Raw genomic sequence first — 15,840 nt, 5'->3', positions numbered from 1 at the left:
ACTAGGCCAAGATTTGTCAACAGCTGTATTTCTGACGGGTAAAGTTGGTTTCCATTTCTCCTCAGTGGTTGATATGATTAACCATCGTGTATTTTTCAATTCATGGACCAGTATGAGCTTCACGTGAGTTCATCTGCAAGGCAAGGTGCATTGGATAGACAGGAGCAGAAAGCATGTCTTGGGGCACAGCATTAGTTCATGTTGCTCACTATAGCTGTTCAGAGACAACTGCATCTAAGCATCTATATATGCACATACCATGGGCATCATTACGTTTCTTTTTCTTCACTGGGCGTGACAGCTACATTCCAGACAGAGCTACAATGTGTACAATACTGCAAGAATGTACATGTTTTATTGTAATTCTCCGGGTCATTATCTAGGTAAATTGAAAAACACTTTTAAGTGTGATGATTAATTTAAAAATAGCCAATGTCTGCATACTGGCAGAAATAATCAATGGCACACATATGGAAGGATTTTTAAGCAGCTCCTTTTAATATGATCTGCTACAACATTTTACACTCTCAAGTAAGAAGGATAGTGATAGGGTGTGTTAAGATACTTCCTTTCTCTGCAGATAGCTTCTACGGACACTTGTTCCTCACAATTTTTTCTTCTGATTGAAAAATCCTAATTTTTTTTCTGTAAATACTAATGTACCTTACAGTTTTTCTCTTTCTACTGGAGTTGAAAAAGTAATAACCCAAGCAACGTGGAGTCCTCATAATTAAAAAAATGCATTGTTATAAACTCAGTTGCAACTAAAAAGTAAATGTGTGCTTTTTTGATTTTCAGAGTATGCCTCAAAAGATGATCACAGAGATTTTGCTGGAGAACTTGAAGTTCTTTGTAAACTTGGTCATCATCCCAACATCATAAATCTTTTGGGAGCATGTGAGCATAGGGGTAAGATGCTATTGAATGCATGTACTTTAAAAATTAGTTTAAAAAAACCCTCTCACAATATAGCCCACACAGTCCAGAGAAACACTAGCAGGCCTCTTGCAACTTTTGTTAAAAAGTCAGATAAACTTGTGTTTAGATCTATAAGCCCACATTAATACTCCAGAAATTATGTTCAACACTGGCTCAAAATTCTCCTTTACTCCTAGAAATTAGCCTGTTTGACATTTCACTCCAGTGTTTGTTTTCTTTTTCCACTCAAGGTAGTGTAAATTGCCCAAGACTATTACTGATCATCTCTTACTTTGTGATATGCTCATTATCTGATGTTTTGTTAGGATATCTTTACCTTGCTATTGAATATGCTCCCCATGGAAATTTACTGGACTTCCTTCGGAAAAGCAGAGTACTAGAGACAGACCCAGCATTTGCTATTGCCAACAGTACTGCATCTACACTTTCTTCTCAGCAACTTCTGCATTTTGCAGCAGATGTTGCCAGAGGGATGGACTACTTGAGCCAGAAACAGGTCAGTCATCAACTCTCTACCCACTGAAAGCATGGAAAATAATTTTCCAGGGAATACGCCCTTTAATTACATTAATTTTTAATTTTAGCTTCTATAGAACACACTGAATAAGATTTATTTTGTTGTCTCTATTTAAACTTATCAAATACATCATGGGGAATCATGGAAGAGGCATTAAAACTTAAAACAACATGGTAGTTAACAGCTTTCATTTTCAGATAAAGTTTAAATGTTCTTGGTAGTGACATACTAAGCCAATTTCTTTGTTCTATGTTCTTATTCCAAAAGGTTGAAATTTTCAATATAGCAGTAAATTAATACATGTAAAACTCAATTATACTGATTCCCTTATTTTATTACATTATTACATTATTATTATTATTATTACAATTACTATTAGTGTTATCATTATCATCATCATTATTTTAGTTTATTCATCGAGATTTGGCAGCAAGAAACATCTTGGTTGGAGAAAATTATGTTGCAAAAATAGCTGACTTTGGCTTATCAAGAGGTCAGGAAGTTTATGTTAAGAAGACCATGGTAAGGATCAACATAAATTGATACAATCTGTTTTCTTAATTTTGCTTTCTTATTTCTTAATCTGTGTTTCCATATGAAGAAAAATGCAAATTTATGGGTATTACAGAACTAATTTTTAAAATTTTTTAATTGCCATGTAAAATATGAATGCTTATTAATATACACATAAATACATCTACTTGTAAATAAATCCTATACCATGTCTATAATACAAAATGTAATTTAAAATTATTTATATGAATATGAATGACAGTAAAATAGATGAGTCAAGCTGGTCTAATTCTATTGAACAAGGCAAAAATTAGCAAGAAGGTAACCAGACGTACATCAGGATGTGTCCAGAACTAGTGCTTGGAAGATCTAAAAGAAGATAAGTAATAAGCATGATGTAGCTAAAGACCAGAAATAGCACTGTGTTGTCAAGGCAACACGATGGTCAGAGGCATCATCTGAGGTATTATTTACGTTTCACCTTGATGCTGATTGGATAATTCTTTTATTAACTTTCATGTGAACTGTTCCTTTGGGAAGCAAATCATATAATCATAGGATCATGGAATGATTTGTTTGGAAAGGTACCTTCAACACCCTCTAGTTCCAACCCCAGCTTTCACTACACTAGGTTACTCCGAGCCCCATTCAACTTGGCCTTGAACACTCCCACATCCACAGCTTCTCTGGGAAACCTGTTTCAGTGTCTCACCACTCTCACAATACAGAATTTCTTCTGTAAAACAGCTCAAGTTTAGTAAGTTTATTTACTTGATAAAGTTTACTTGCATAAAGTCAGTTTTCACTAAGGCAACAGAGAATGATTGTTGGCATATAAACTGCAATATTGCTATACCAGCAAGTGAAAAATAAACTTTCATTAAATAATTTCTAGGGACGGCTTCCAGTGCGATGGATGGCAATTGAATCTTTGAATTACAGTGTTTACACCACAAATAGTGATGTGTAAGTATGTGTTCAAGTGGCATTAAAAAAAATATTTTTCCTTATGAAGGAAAGGTTGGTAACTAGCATGAGACATCCACTCTTAACTCAAAATAGTCAGTAGTAATGTCACCATAAGTAAGCAATGGAAACAAAAAATAAAACCCATAACAAAAAAGTTATTTTATTTCTTCCTCAGAGTGTGATCAAGTTCTGTGTTCACAAACTACTTGGATGTGCCCTGCTACTTCAGCTGTACTTCTTATTCAAAATTTGAGACCTGATGAATATTTGGAAAATCCAGAAGAAATTTGTGTTTTATTTAGGAAACTAGAAATTGTATTTGGAAAAGAAATTCTGTAATTTCAGTATTTGCTGAAAGTTCACAATCTGATAAATGTCTTTGGTTGACTCAGAGTGAATTAATTTTGCCAATTTTCCTGTTTTCTGATTCTACAAGCCCCATCATTATACAAAACTTTATAAAAAATACAGAAAAACATCACACTTCCCTGTGTTCCCTGAACACTAGCAAAACTACCTACCATTTAAAAATATTAATTCTTGTTGCACTTCATAATATCCCTCTGTTGCAGATGGTCATATGGTGTCCTCTTATGGGAAATTGTTAGTTTAGGTAAGTGTCTGAATTTTGTACTGCACAAATAAACAATCTGCACCAAGGCAGCTCTATTCACTCAGTCTTTTAAAAAATATTGCTTCACAATAGATTTCTATTTTATTTCTGTTTTATTCTCCTACATTTTATTTAAGTTCAGTATGCTTGGAAATGCAATTGTCAAATTTTCAGTCCAGGTACCATTTTAAATAAGAAAGAATCATAATGACCATGTTTTCATTACACTGTAAAATCCAGGCCATACCTAAATATAAATCCCAGGATATCATATGATATATAGCCTTAGTACAACATGTTTTGAGTTTGGTGGGTGACTTTTCCTCAGCTTTCCTGCATTTCAAATCAAGACTTATATTTTAATGATATTGCAGGGTGGGGAAGTAATCACCTGCTATTAAATATTCATGAAGAAAAATTTTGAACATTAACCTTCAAATAAAATTTAGAGTTAATTTCTGCAGATACCTCTACCCATCATGACTGTGATACAGCCTTGCACCACTCAAATCATTGTGTTACACCTGTCTGGTGATTTGCCCTGGAGATGTGCCCATGGTCTGCTGGCCACGAGAGGCTACTGACTGAGGTGCACATTGCCAACTGGACTTTGAATTTCTGATTTGTTCCTGGCTTTCCTTACTAAGTGGGTTTGCACTAGATATGGATGCAGTATGGAAAATCAAGCCTAAGCAACCAAATACCTACAGAAATGGGCAAAACCAGCTGGCAGTAAGAGCTCCATGAGTCCATACCAGATCTTATTATGATACTAATGAAGGAACGACTTGCCCAGTGACATCAATGCCATTGAAAAAATATTTTGAATACTATCATATCCTGGCCCTCAGACTTGCAGAGAAAATTAGTCCAGCCACACAGAGGAGAAAATTGACACTAATTTTTTTTTCTCCTCTATATTGTGCATCAAGCAGTAAGGAAGCATTACAATAAAAATGTAGATGCATAATACCTCCTAATTTTGAATTAATTTAGACTTACTATGTTAGTCATTTCAATTTCTACTATGAAATTAAACTTTTTTTTAAATTAAAAACTGCTTCCATTTATGACAATGGTTAAACTTTAGGTGGAACACCATATTGTGGAATGACATGTGCAGAATTATACGAAAAACTCCCTCAAGGGTACCGACTGGAAAAACCTCTCAACTGTGATGATGAAGTGTGAGTATTGCCTCACAAAAAAACCCAAAAAAGAAATAGAATAACAGCAACCTTAGATATAGAAGATAGAAGATTTCTACAAGAAACTGGCAAACAATTTTTTTTACTGGAAAATTTAGAAACTACATTAAAAATTTAAAAAGTGCCCAAAACATAAAAACTACATTAAAAAATTTACAAGTGCATAAGTCCTTCTGTATACAACATACAATATTAATTTGCCATGAATACTTTCTCAGGGTCTCTGTTCCAGCCAGTTATCCTGTTCTTTACACAAAACACCAGGGTTTTAGCTCAAAGAGAGCTTTTTGATTACTCCAGAGTAAAAGAAAGTTCTTTTGTGACAGCAACCAACTATGGAAAATGTAACTTCAGCTATGTAGAAATCCATTTCCTTCTGAAAAGTGGAATATGCACAATCTTTAAATTATCAAGTATTTGTAACTTTAACCTATGTAGCTAAACCATCAAATGCTGGTCTTGGGTTTTTAAAGGTATGACCTAATGAGGCAGTGCTGGAAAGAAAAACCATATGAAAGACCATCATTTGCTCAGATACTGGTGTCACTGAACAGGATGTTAGAAGACAGGAAGGTAAGAATAAAACTCTATTTTATGTAAATATATATACTTTAAATGATATAAATAATTAGGCTATGCATAATTTCAATATTATTTAGGGTTCTTGAGGTAATGCACCTCGCATCACATCTTCTCTGCTTATTTCCTTTCCAGACCTATGTGAATACTACGCTATATGAGAAATTTACTTATGCAGGCATTGATTGCTCCGCTGAAGAAGCTGCCTAAGATAGAAAAAAAATCTTCGCTCATCATTGATGCATTACAGAAAACTAAAATTCAATCTGCTGGAGTCCAAAATGTGATGTGCTGTGTAGAACTGTGTATAGCTCTAACTATATATAATACAGCAATACTGTTTTACCACAGTTATGCGTGTGTATATCACACAGTGATATACACCTCTGCCTTCATAGGCTGTAGAAGTGTATATATTGTCCAAAACAGGTATAGACTAAAGTAATGAAATCTGTTGTTTCATTCACAGGGTTTTCTTTTTTCGTAGATATATGTAGATATAATGTCTACATGCATATTGTAATGCATTAGGTATTGACATCTTAGAGGGTTTTTTATATTTTCCAAGAGCTACTCATAGCAAAGTGGTAATTTATTGCAGTATTCTATATACATTTCATTGTGTTTGAAACAAAAATACTGGGCAGTTGCAGTGCAACAGTGGAAGTTGTAATCCAGTGTGCTCAACAAGGATAATTAAGACAGACTCCTGTTTAAATGTAAAAGTCAGCTAGTAGAAGTAATCTAGTCAAAAGCTCTGTTGACACTCGTAAGATAAAAGGCATGCTATTGTTCTTTCATTGCCTAGCATGACTATCAGTTTTTGCCCATATGCAAAGTATACATATATTTTGAAGTGTTTAATGTTATCAGAGGCAGCCATACAGCAATATTAATGAAGCATAGTGTTGAGGAGCATACTACATATCGTAAAACACATTTTTACAACTTGCCTGGATATACATGAGACTTACTCAATTTGTATTTCGTTTAATAATTTCAATGCATAATTATAAATTACTACCTGTTATATACAAGCAGGGCTTACTTACTTTTGTTTATATTACCCTTTCATTCTGTCTGTAGTGTGGTATGGCCTCTTACAAAATATCATACTCAAATGCTTCAAAACAGTGGTATTTGTCCTGCCAGAAAGGTCCCAATCCTTAGGTAAGAAAAATAATGGCAGGATTGGTTTGAACTTCTGGTGTCATGCCAAGAACAAGGGTTTTGGTGGATTTACCCTATCCAAATTTGACATAGTAGCCAACTTCATGTTTTGCACATATGTCCCCCTCTTGCCCTTGATTACCAGCTCACAACTGTCCATCAGACCACAACGATGACCCAGTTGGGTGTAATAGGTCATCCCCTCAGACTTGGAGAAAGATGCTTGAGAGAGTGCAAGATTTCTCCTTGTGATTCTTTGTGGATGGGTATGTGATTGGTTACAAGGTGGGGGTATCACAGCAGAGTATAGAGAAACAATAATGACACACCAGACTGACTCAAATAGAATATTCCCTATTAAAAGGGAATAAGCCAACAAACAAGGGTGCTGAGATGACTTGAGTGGCCTTGAGATAGGCAGAACTTGCACTGTAAACCAGGTGCTAGATGTAAACTAGGAGTTTATTATTGGGGATTAAAATAAGTTTACTTATAGAATATTAAAGACTATCTGTGTAGGTTTAAGTTTAATTGTAACTTGCTTTCACCTTAGAACGAGAGGGCCCTGCTCAAAACTTAACATAGGCGAACTTTAAATGAACTCATCATAATGGCTAAGCAGGGGAGAAAACAGAGAAAGACTGGTTATCTTCAGGTAAGGGCTGAGACCATGGAGGGTCCCAAGACTGCCCCAAGCCGGAATATAAGAGCAGTTAATGGCACACAAACCTCATGGAGAATCCAATGAGGTGTCAGAAGACCCCAGACCATAAATCACCATAGGACTAAGAGGCTCATGCAGGGCACGTGACAAGTGGGCATGAAGGTCGGGCGCACAGACTGTAAGGGTATAAAGGCCCAGGCATTTCTTTGGTCAGGGTCCCTCTCTGGTGGCACCCAGCTCAAACTGAAATAAACCAACTCTGCCTTAGAATCTAGGGTCTGATTTCTTCTTTCAAGTTTACACAGAGAAAAACAGATTTACTGGACCAAAGCACAGCTCCAAAAAAAAAAAAAAAAAAAGAAACAAATTCCACCACATTTTTCAAAAGAGACTACTTAGCCAGAGGTTTTTGAAGCATGGGCATTGCAATTTGAAGTACATTCTTCCCAATCAGTGAGGTGACTAAGAATGTACCTAGAATGTATCTCCAAAGGTGTTTTCTAGACTTCCAGGCAAATGTGGCTAAAACCATCTGCTGGAAATGCTTCAATTTCTGTACAGAAGTTTTCAGAGGTACAAAGAGGTTCTCGTCTCATACTCTCACATTTCTAACAAGCAGACACAAATCACTATTTTGTTACTTGATGTGAACATCTCCATCTGTGGCAAATTTTTACCTGGAACATTATATCACATAATTAAAGCATCAGAGTGTCATTCATCAATTCAATAGCTCTTAATACTGCCTGCATTTTAAGTGCTTAAATCTCACTGTAAATAGTCCTGAAGGACAATTAGGTCTCCTTATAAAAATTCTTCTTATATTCTTTTATATTGTAGCATGTAACAATTTTCTACATTTCTTCCCTGGATATATCTGTAGAGAACAGGCTGTAATGGATGGAAAGAAAGCAAGACAAAACAGTTTAAACAGAATGTGAAACTTAGTAAATGGTGGTGCCTGGAAACCACCCATTAAAAATGGACAAGCCCCATCAGAAATGGGAGAGGTGAGGCAGAGACTAGTTAGACAGGCTACAGGAAGGAGGGCTTAGGGAAACAGAAACCACAGCCATTCCAATATTTGGAACCATCATTCCCTGTTGTCTCACTTTTTAAAAAGTTTTTCTGTCCTTTATAAAAAGAAATTCCTCAGGATAAATGGCAACTTATCAAACCTGCTGAGCCGAGAGGCTGCTGTAATGAAGGCCAATTTAGCAGAATTACCTCACACAGAGATAAAGAGAGGGACCTAAAGCAATTTGACTTTGTGTCACTTAATCTCAAAGGTCACCACTCTCAGCTCACACAGATGGAGTAGACTTGTGTATTCCCTGTTTGCTGTGTTGATGCACACTTGGCTGGCACAGCTTTCCATAGTGGAAAATGAGAACTAGGGACAGTTCCCTCACAGTTGTGCAGCCCAGAGATCTGCAGGGCACCATCAGCACCCGGCTTCTGACCAGTTCTGCTGGGATGGAAACCAACCACCAAATCCTCGCTGCCTGCAGCAGCAGCAGTGCCTGCATCTGATCCCCAGGTCTGGGGCAGGGCTGGACAAAGGACACACACGGCACATTGGCCCTGCAGAATGTGACTTTGGAAACAAGCACCTGCCACTGTCTCCTCGTGTTTGCTCTAGGGTCACACCAGCCTGAGGCACCGGGCAGCCCTCAGTGCCACCTGGCACTGCAGATGACAGGCTCTGGCCTCTACCACCAAACAGAGGGGACAATTCACTCTCCAGACTGACCTTCCAGATGGAAAAGGTTGACATATGAGGCTCTCCTGCACATTAGCTGTGCCAGATACAGAGCCCTGGGAAGCAGCCGCTGGGCACTGGGACAACAGAAGGCACAGAAAGAGGGACAAAACCAATCAAGCACAGAGGCTTTTCGTGATTACTGAGCCCCACAGGGCCCCCAAGAGTGGTGCCACCCACCAGTCCTTATCTGGTGACAAAGAGCTGGTCCAGCAGGTGCTGCCCCTCCTTGGCCAGGCAACACCCAGGCTCTTTGCTCTCCCCTCTCCTGTACTGGCAGCAGACATGCCCACCTTCTTTGGTTGCACTTGCAGAGCCTTGTATCTCTTAGCCATAGCCACCTGGGAAGTGGCAGCAGTCATGGGGGAGACATGCCATCTGCACTGGGCAGGAACCAAGGCCTCTGTGTGCACAGATGAAAACCTGTGTCCCCACAGGATATTTTGGCTGCCCTGCTCCTCATTGCTTTTGGCTGGAGATGCAATTGTGCTTTCTTCCTCATCCACAAGTCCATGGCAGGAAAAAACTTGGCCAGTGGATGGCATTCCAAAAGCAGTGTAGGTTGGAACTGATAAAGGAAGGACACCATTCCCAATTCCAAGCCACACCAGAACAGCCACAGGAGACTGTTCTTCCAGGCTCTTCTATCCATTTTAAGAAAGAATGGGCAATTCAGAAGTGAACATAGGGCACTATTCCCTGGGTGAAAAAGAAGGGAGTCCTCCAACTGCCTTGAGGGTGTTTAGGATTTTTATTTTGATGCTGCTTCTGAGCAGGCATTGGAGAAAGTAATCCTGAAGTGCTCCTGGTCATGCGCTCCACTTCTCCGATTGATTCACCACATGTTTCCTTCCTTATCATTTGAAAAGCAACTCGAGTGGAGAGTTACATGGTGGGAGCCCATGTGATCTTTCAAAGGAATAATAGAAGCAATAGCAGTCATGATACAACACCAGTATGACACCAGCCCCAAAGCCAATCAATTTCTCTGAAGTATTTTGTCTCAAATGGCTGCTGACAGGGCAGGAGTCTAAAGGCATTAGAGGAAGCCAACTATTCTGATCAATATGGCCAGACCAGCACACATAAGCTGACTCAGTCGTTGGCTAGGTTGCAGCCTTTTGCTGCTCCGGAAACAATCCCTGCTTTTGCCTTTCGTGCACATGGAACCTCAGGCAAAGGCCACCCACACCCAGCTGCCCTCAAAGGCAAAAGGAGTGCCCCAAAATGCTCCCTGGCTGCCTCCAAGTACGACAATGGCTTCTGCAGGGAGTCCAGAATGTCCCTCCGACACCAAAGCAAGGCCCAGGCTTTAATGTGAAGTGGTACTTAATCAGGCGTAGGACGCATACGATTAGGAATATAGAGCCGATAATTATGTGTAGGCATTGGAATCTGGGAGCAACAAAGAATGTTGACCCACAGACTCCATCAGCAATGGAAAAGGGCGATGTGTAGTATTCTATGGCTTGTAGGGCGGTGAAGTAGAATCCTAGGAGGACTGTTAGGGATAGGGCTTGGATTGCTTGTTTTCGGTTGGCTGTATGTTAAGGCACACATACAGTACACTACTCAATTGGATAAAGAATGCACAGGATGTTCCCAGCCGCTTCAGGCACCTCCTCCGCAGCTGGGAACATCCAGCCGTCTCCCACAGCTCTAGCCCGGCTCTGCCGGTGGCATCCTGTGGGAGCTCCCTCCTCCTGAGACACAGCTCTGGCCTTCCCATTCCCTTCACGCCTGCAATGCCACTCCTGCCTTGCTCAAATCTGCTCATCACTAGTGACTTTGTGCCCTCCAGCTCTGCTGTCCTAAGCAGAAATTTAGGAGGATGAGCAGATGGGAGAAAAGGAGGTGGCACCTTCTTTTCCCACTCTGTCTCAGTCTGCCTGTTTGCTGGGCCCTCTCTCCTCAGGATTCCTGCCTGTTCTCAGAGGCTCCGTTCTCTACGTGCTGAAGTGGTCCTTGTCATCTCCTCTGCTTCCTGCATTACTTTGCTGCAGGGGTGACAGCAATCAGGCTCTCAGAGGAGGCTGAAGAGAGGCTCCGCTAGCTTCAGAAATGGATGCTGCCCAAAGGGGAAAAGAAAACAAAGCAACCAAATTAAAAGAGACCAAGGGAAAAGGAACCATTATTTTCCAAACTGAGCTTCTAACAGGGTCAAGCTGGGTTCTTCTAGGACCCAGAAACACACAGAAAGAAGGGGCAGAGCGCAGATGGACGCAGCTCTGGCTTGCAAGGAGAGCAGTGTCTGCCTTGGCATGCCCCCCTCCTCCTGGCCTGGCTGGCATCTTCCTTAACAGCAGGGAGAACCGAGGAAGTGGCGCGGTCGCCAGCTGCCTGTCTGTCACAAAAGGTGGCAGCAAAGCTGCAGTGGTTCTCGTCTACTTGAGCGGGCCAGGCAGCACGTGAGGCCGGCACAAATCCTGCTCCGCTGTCCCTCTTTGGCTGGCAGAAGCCTCTAAGAGTGGGGCAGGAAGGACAAACTGGATGCCCTTGGATGCTCAGTCAGCCCCCGCAAAGGCCCCACCTTCCCACAGACCAATCTAGAACCGCTTGGCAGGGAGTGCTTTTGTTGTGTTCTTCAAGCCCCACTGCAGGCCTCCTTCCCCAGCACTGCTGTACTTCAGTTCCTTTGCTACCAGCTAAACCTGAAAACAGCAGCCGAGAGCAAAAGGGGGCCTCAGCAATGACCAGAAGGTGGGAGCTCTCCTCTGAGGAACGGCTGTGAGAATTGGGCTTGTTTAGCTTGCAGAAGGGCAAGGTCTCCAAGGACACCTTTCAGTATTTGAATGGGTCTTAGAAGAAAGATGGGGACATATCTATTAGTAGGGCCAATTGAGAGAGCAAGGGAGAATGGTTTTAAACTAAAAGAGAGTCAATTCAGAAAGGCTCTAAGGAAGAAACTCTTTATGAGGAGAGTGCTGAAACACTGGCTCAGGCTGCCCAGAGAGCTGGGAGGTGCCCCATCGCTGTCAGCATTCAAGGTCAGCTGAGCTGGGGCTCTGAGCAAGCTGATCTATTTGAAGATGTCCTTGCCAGTGGCAGGGGCTTTGGACTAGATGACCTCCACCACTCCCTTCTAACCTTAACTAGTCTTGGATCCTACTTGGTTCTCATTTAAAAAGTAGCCAGAGCAGAGATTACCCTGTGGGGGCCCATCTGATGCCCTGGAGTTGGGCCGAGGAGCAAACCCAGACAGGGAGCAGCTGTTTGGCCTGCAGCCCCTTTGCCTTGTACCTGCAGAAGTTCCTTGGCAGAGCCTCGCCTGTCCACATCCATCTGCAGGCAGCAGCCCAGAAATTCACACAAGGCAGGGGGTAGGCTGAGCTTGTGCAGATCTGGTATGCCTTGCGTGCCTATCAGGTGGTTAGCCTGAAGTGAAAGGAAACACAAGACTCTACGTGATTCTTGCACAGCCTTCAGTGCTCACCTAGAGCCCGTCTTTTAAGCCCCAGTCTGCAGTGGCAATTTCTTGCCTAGCAGATGGTTAGAGATGAGCCTTCTTCCCCAAAAGTAAAAAGGCCCCAGTGCAACTCCAGCTATTCCAAGGGGCAACAGGTCTTGCCTTGACAGCTGATGTGAGCCGCAGGGACATTTTTAGAAGTGGACCTTCTTGGAACTCATCCCAGCTGCGGGAATGGGATTTAGTCTAATGGAGACAGACCAGAAGGATATCGGATTCCGAAGCATATTTGCACCTTACCCTGTCACTGGTCTCCCAAACATAAGGAGCCTCTCCTTTGGCCATTTCAATTCCCACGATGCCAAGGGACCAGGTGTCCACTTTGGGACCGTAAGGCTCTTTTCTCACCACCTCGGGTGCCATCCAGCAAGTTGTCCCCACCATTGACCTCCGTTTACTCTGCTCAGGTGTGAGCAGAGCACAGAGGCCAAAATCAGCTGAGGAGAAAAACAAACACTGCTTCAGCTAGGAAACCAAGGAAAAGATTTCCTCACTCTAAGTCTCAGAATGTGGTAGTGAATCTAGCTGGAAAAGCAGCTGTGCTCTCTTTCCTCAGGGATGCAGCCAAGGAAACTTGCAATTGTCCATTTAACAAACCCACCACCATTCCCAGGGTGGTGGCTTTTCCTCATCTACACTGAAGGTTTCCACTGTAGCCTCCCTCCCTCCGGAAGGGACACACACAAACCAAAGTTCCTCTTGATACTTGTTGCTCTTTCAGGCTCCCAGCAGCCTACAGCTGTGCCCTGAGCAAGAATACCCACCCAACTTGACAGAGCCATCCCGGCCCAGAAGGATGTTGTCACTTTTGATGTCTCTGTGGATCACCTGGTTGGCATGAAGGAAAGCCAGGCCTTTCAGGCACTGAGAGAGAAAAAAAGAAACAGGAGGCCAAAAGTTAGCCTGATCTGATTTCATCACGTGCAAAAGGAAAGTGCTCCCGAAGATTCATGGATCTCAGAGGAGCCGTGAGTGCTGGCAAGAGGAAGAGCTTGCTGCTGCAACCCTGGGAGAGCAGGATCTCTCTAAGGCAAGGCATGTTGGCTTTGAGGGGGAAACAGCAGCTGCTGCTCGAGACTGTCCCCTGCCAAGCCAGTCAGAATGACCGCTGCTGCAGCGGATGCGCTCTCCCCATTCAGAGGAAAAACAACGGTTGGCCAAAAGAGGAAAAGTCCCTGCTTTGGGTACCAAGGGCATCACTGTCAGGTGGGAGACTGGAGGTAAAGGGCTGTAAGGCTGCCTGGTCAGCAGATTTGAAAGACATTTCAAGTCATTTGTCAGTTTTCAGCAGCAAGCAAGCACCGTGGTGGGTGCCATGCCCTCCTTTGAAGCTGAGACCCGTGAGAGATGAGTCTCTCTTGGCCTTTGCTGTTGGTTTCAAACTCACACACTGGCATCTTTGCGCTTACAGGCAAAGAAGGCAATGCAGAAAGGTTCTGGGCAAAGGCTTGGAGGGGCAAAGCGCAGAACAGAAAAAAAAGAATTAAAAGAGACCCAGAGCACAGAGGCCAAAAGCAGATAAAGAGCAGCCTATAGTAAGGGCAGGGACACTGGCAGGCACTTCCATGCAGATGCTCTTTCTTCTCTGAAGCAAAAGAGCGGCACAGCAGAAAGCTCTGAACACGGAATCACTCACTTAGCAGCGCTTTTGAACTATGAGGCTGTCCAAGGCATCCCAAGCACAAGCAGGATCCCTTACCTCCTGAAAGACAGTTGCCATGTGTCCTACAGCCATCCTTTTCTCGCTGACCACTTTTGCTAAAGAGCCTCCATCCATGTACTCCAACACCAGCAGGACAAACTCGTTGACAAGGTAACTGTAAGATGAAAACAACAGCGTAGAGCTTAATGGGCACAGCTAAATTGCCATACGGATGAGAAGACTACAGCTGAGTTTTGCTTCCAGGTCACTGGGAAATGAAGACGGAATAAAATGGAGACACGCTCCACCCAGGCTATCCAGAGCTTGCAATCTGTGCCATCTAATTGCACAGCCGTGGGAAAGGAGACGGCTTAGGGGGCAAGCAGGGGAAAACGGCACTTTGTGATAGCAGAGGCAGATGTGGAAGCGGACACATCCCAGCAGCTGCTTCATTGTCTTCATACACAAATTGCTCCATTAACTCCAACAGCAAGGAGACACAGTTTTCACAGCTTTTTCACAGGGGAGGTGGAGGTGCAGCACTGCCAACACCCTTTGGGAAGCCTTGCATAAAGGACAGTCACAAACAGGAAAAAACTGCTTCAAACCTGGCAAATAATGTGTCTCTTTGGCTAGCCTTTCGGCATGCAAGGCAGTGGAAAATAGTGGGAACAGCACAAGGGAAATAATTTCTGTGTTGCTTTCTCAGCACTTCTCTTCCGACACTCAGAAAAAAAAAATCATGCCCCAAAACAGCAAAGGAGCATTCAGCAAGTGAACATCGAGGCTGCTGGCTTAGTAAGAGAGCCAGGTTTCTGAGAACAATCTTTAAGCTATTTCTGCCCGGAACCAGAAGAATGCAATCTCCTCCCATGCCTCATACAGGAGTGGACTGATGTTCATAGCAAGATCAATTTTCTGCCCTCGAGAAAAGTGCTTGAAACCTTTGCCTGGCAAGTATGGAAACTGACATTCCCATAAAAATACAGAACTACTTACCTTTCTAGGTAGGTGACAATATTGGGGTTCCTCATTTCCCTCATGACCAGGATTTCTTTCAGTACATCCTTGCAGCGCTGGCGCCGGAGATCAATTTCCTTTACGGCCACCTACAATGACGTTGAAAGCCGTTAGGAACAGACATTACCAGAGCCTCTTCCTCCGTGCGCTCACGGGCCAGGATGCCTTGTCACCTCGGTGAAAAGGGACTCTAAAGCATCAGCCACAATGTGCTAACAGCACTCTCAGCCCTTGCAGACTCCTCCGCCAGACCTCCTTTATCACTGCTGTTATCATTTACACGCGTTTTGCAAGCCAAAGGAATTTTGCTTCTGTGAAATGAAACTCAACTTGTGGAAAATAGGTTAGCATTTCTAGGGGATTTGATCAGTGTTTCAGAAACTGCTGCCATTCTTGATTGTGCTCCAAAGTCAATACACCAATCCATTACAGAGAAAATGCTGTCTGAAAAAGAACAACTCCAAGGCAACTCAAAGGAAAGTTAACATCCTAGCACATGCTAACTTCTTCTGGAGTTTGCATCTCTGAAGAACATTCCCCAACACGGTTTAGATGTGTAATTATTGAGTGTATTAAAAAATGAAGAATCCTTTCTGTGGACCACTACGGATGCACTGCAGGTGATAAGCAGGGCTTAGGGCTTTCAGACTCCTTGTAGACATCCCTCCAAGTGCAGTTGCTGAGCACAGCACTGCAGGTGGATAAGGAGCTACCAGGAAGATGGAGTTGTATTTGCTGAGAGCCAGAAAGGAGAATTCAGGACTCTGAATGTTTAGCC

At 42.6% G+C, this 15,840-nt stretch overlaps 1 protein-coding gene across 3 annotated transcripts in view; it reads left to right on the top strand.

The window, feature by feature from the left end:
* Positions 1 to 7,548, top strand: part of TEK (TEK receptor tyrosine kinase) — a 39,029-nt gene extending 31,481 nt beyond the window's left edge. Inside the window, exons 15-22 of one of the 3 annotated variants that reach the window (XM_064736306.1) lie at positions 799 to 909; positions 1,245 to 1,435; positions 1,865 to 1,978; positions 2,865 to 2,935; positions 3,511 to 3,551; positions 4,642 to 4,738; positions 5,233 to 5,332; positions 5,474 to 7,548. In XM_064736306.1, coding sequence (XP_064592376.1) covers positions 799 to 909; positions 1,245 to 1,435; positions 1,865 to 1,978; positions 2,865 to 2,935; positions 3,511 to 3,551; positions 4,642 to 4,738; positions 5,233 to 5,332; positions 5,474 to 5,548 — 800 coding nt within the window. In that variant the 3' untranslated portion in view covers positions 5,549 to 7,548. The remainder of the gene's footprint in view (positions 1 to 798; positions 910 to 1,244; positions 1,436 to 1,864; positions 1,979 to 2,864; positions 2,936 to 3,510; positions 3,552 to 4,641; positions 4,739 to 5,232; positions 5,333 to 5,473) is intronic. The other 2 variants (XM_064736305.1, XM_064736304.1) reach the window with 2 other exon arrangements.
* Positions 7,549 to 15,840: the final 8,292 nt, after the last annotated feature.

This window comes from Zonotrichia leucophrys, chromosome Z (genome assembly GCF_028769735.1).
Source record: "Zonotrichia leucophrys gambelii isolate GWCS_2022_RI chromosome Z, RI_Zleu_2.0, whole genome shotgun sequence".
Taxonomy (NCBI): Eukaryota; Metazoa; Chordata; class Aves; order Passeriformes; family Passerellidae; genus Zonotrichia; species Zonotrichia leucophrys.
The sequence above is the reverse complement of the archived record's forward strand: the minus strand, read 5'-3'. Positions and strand labels throughout refer to the sequence as shown.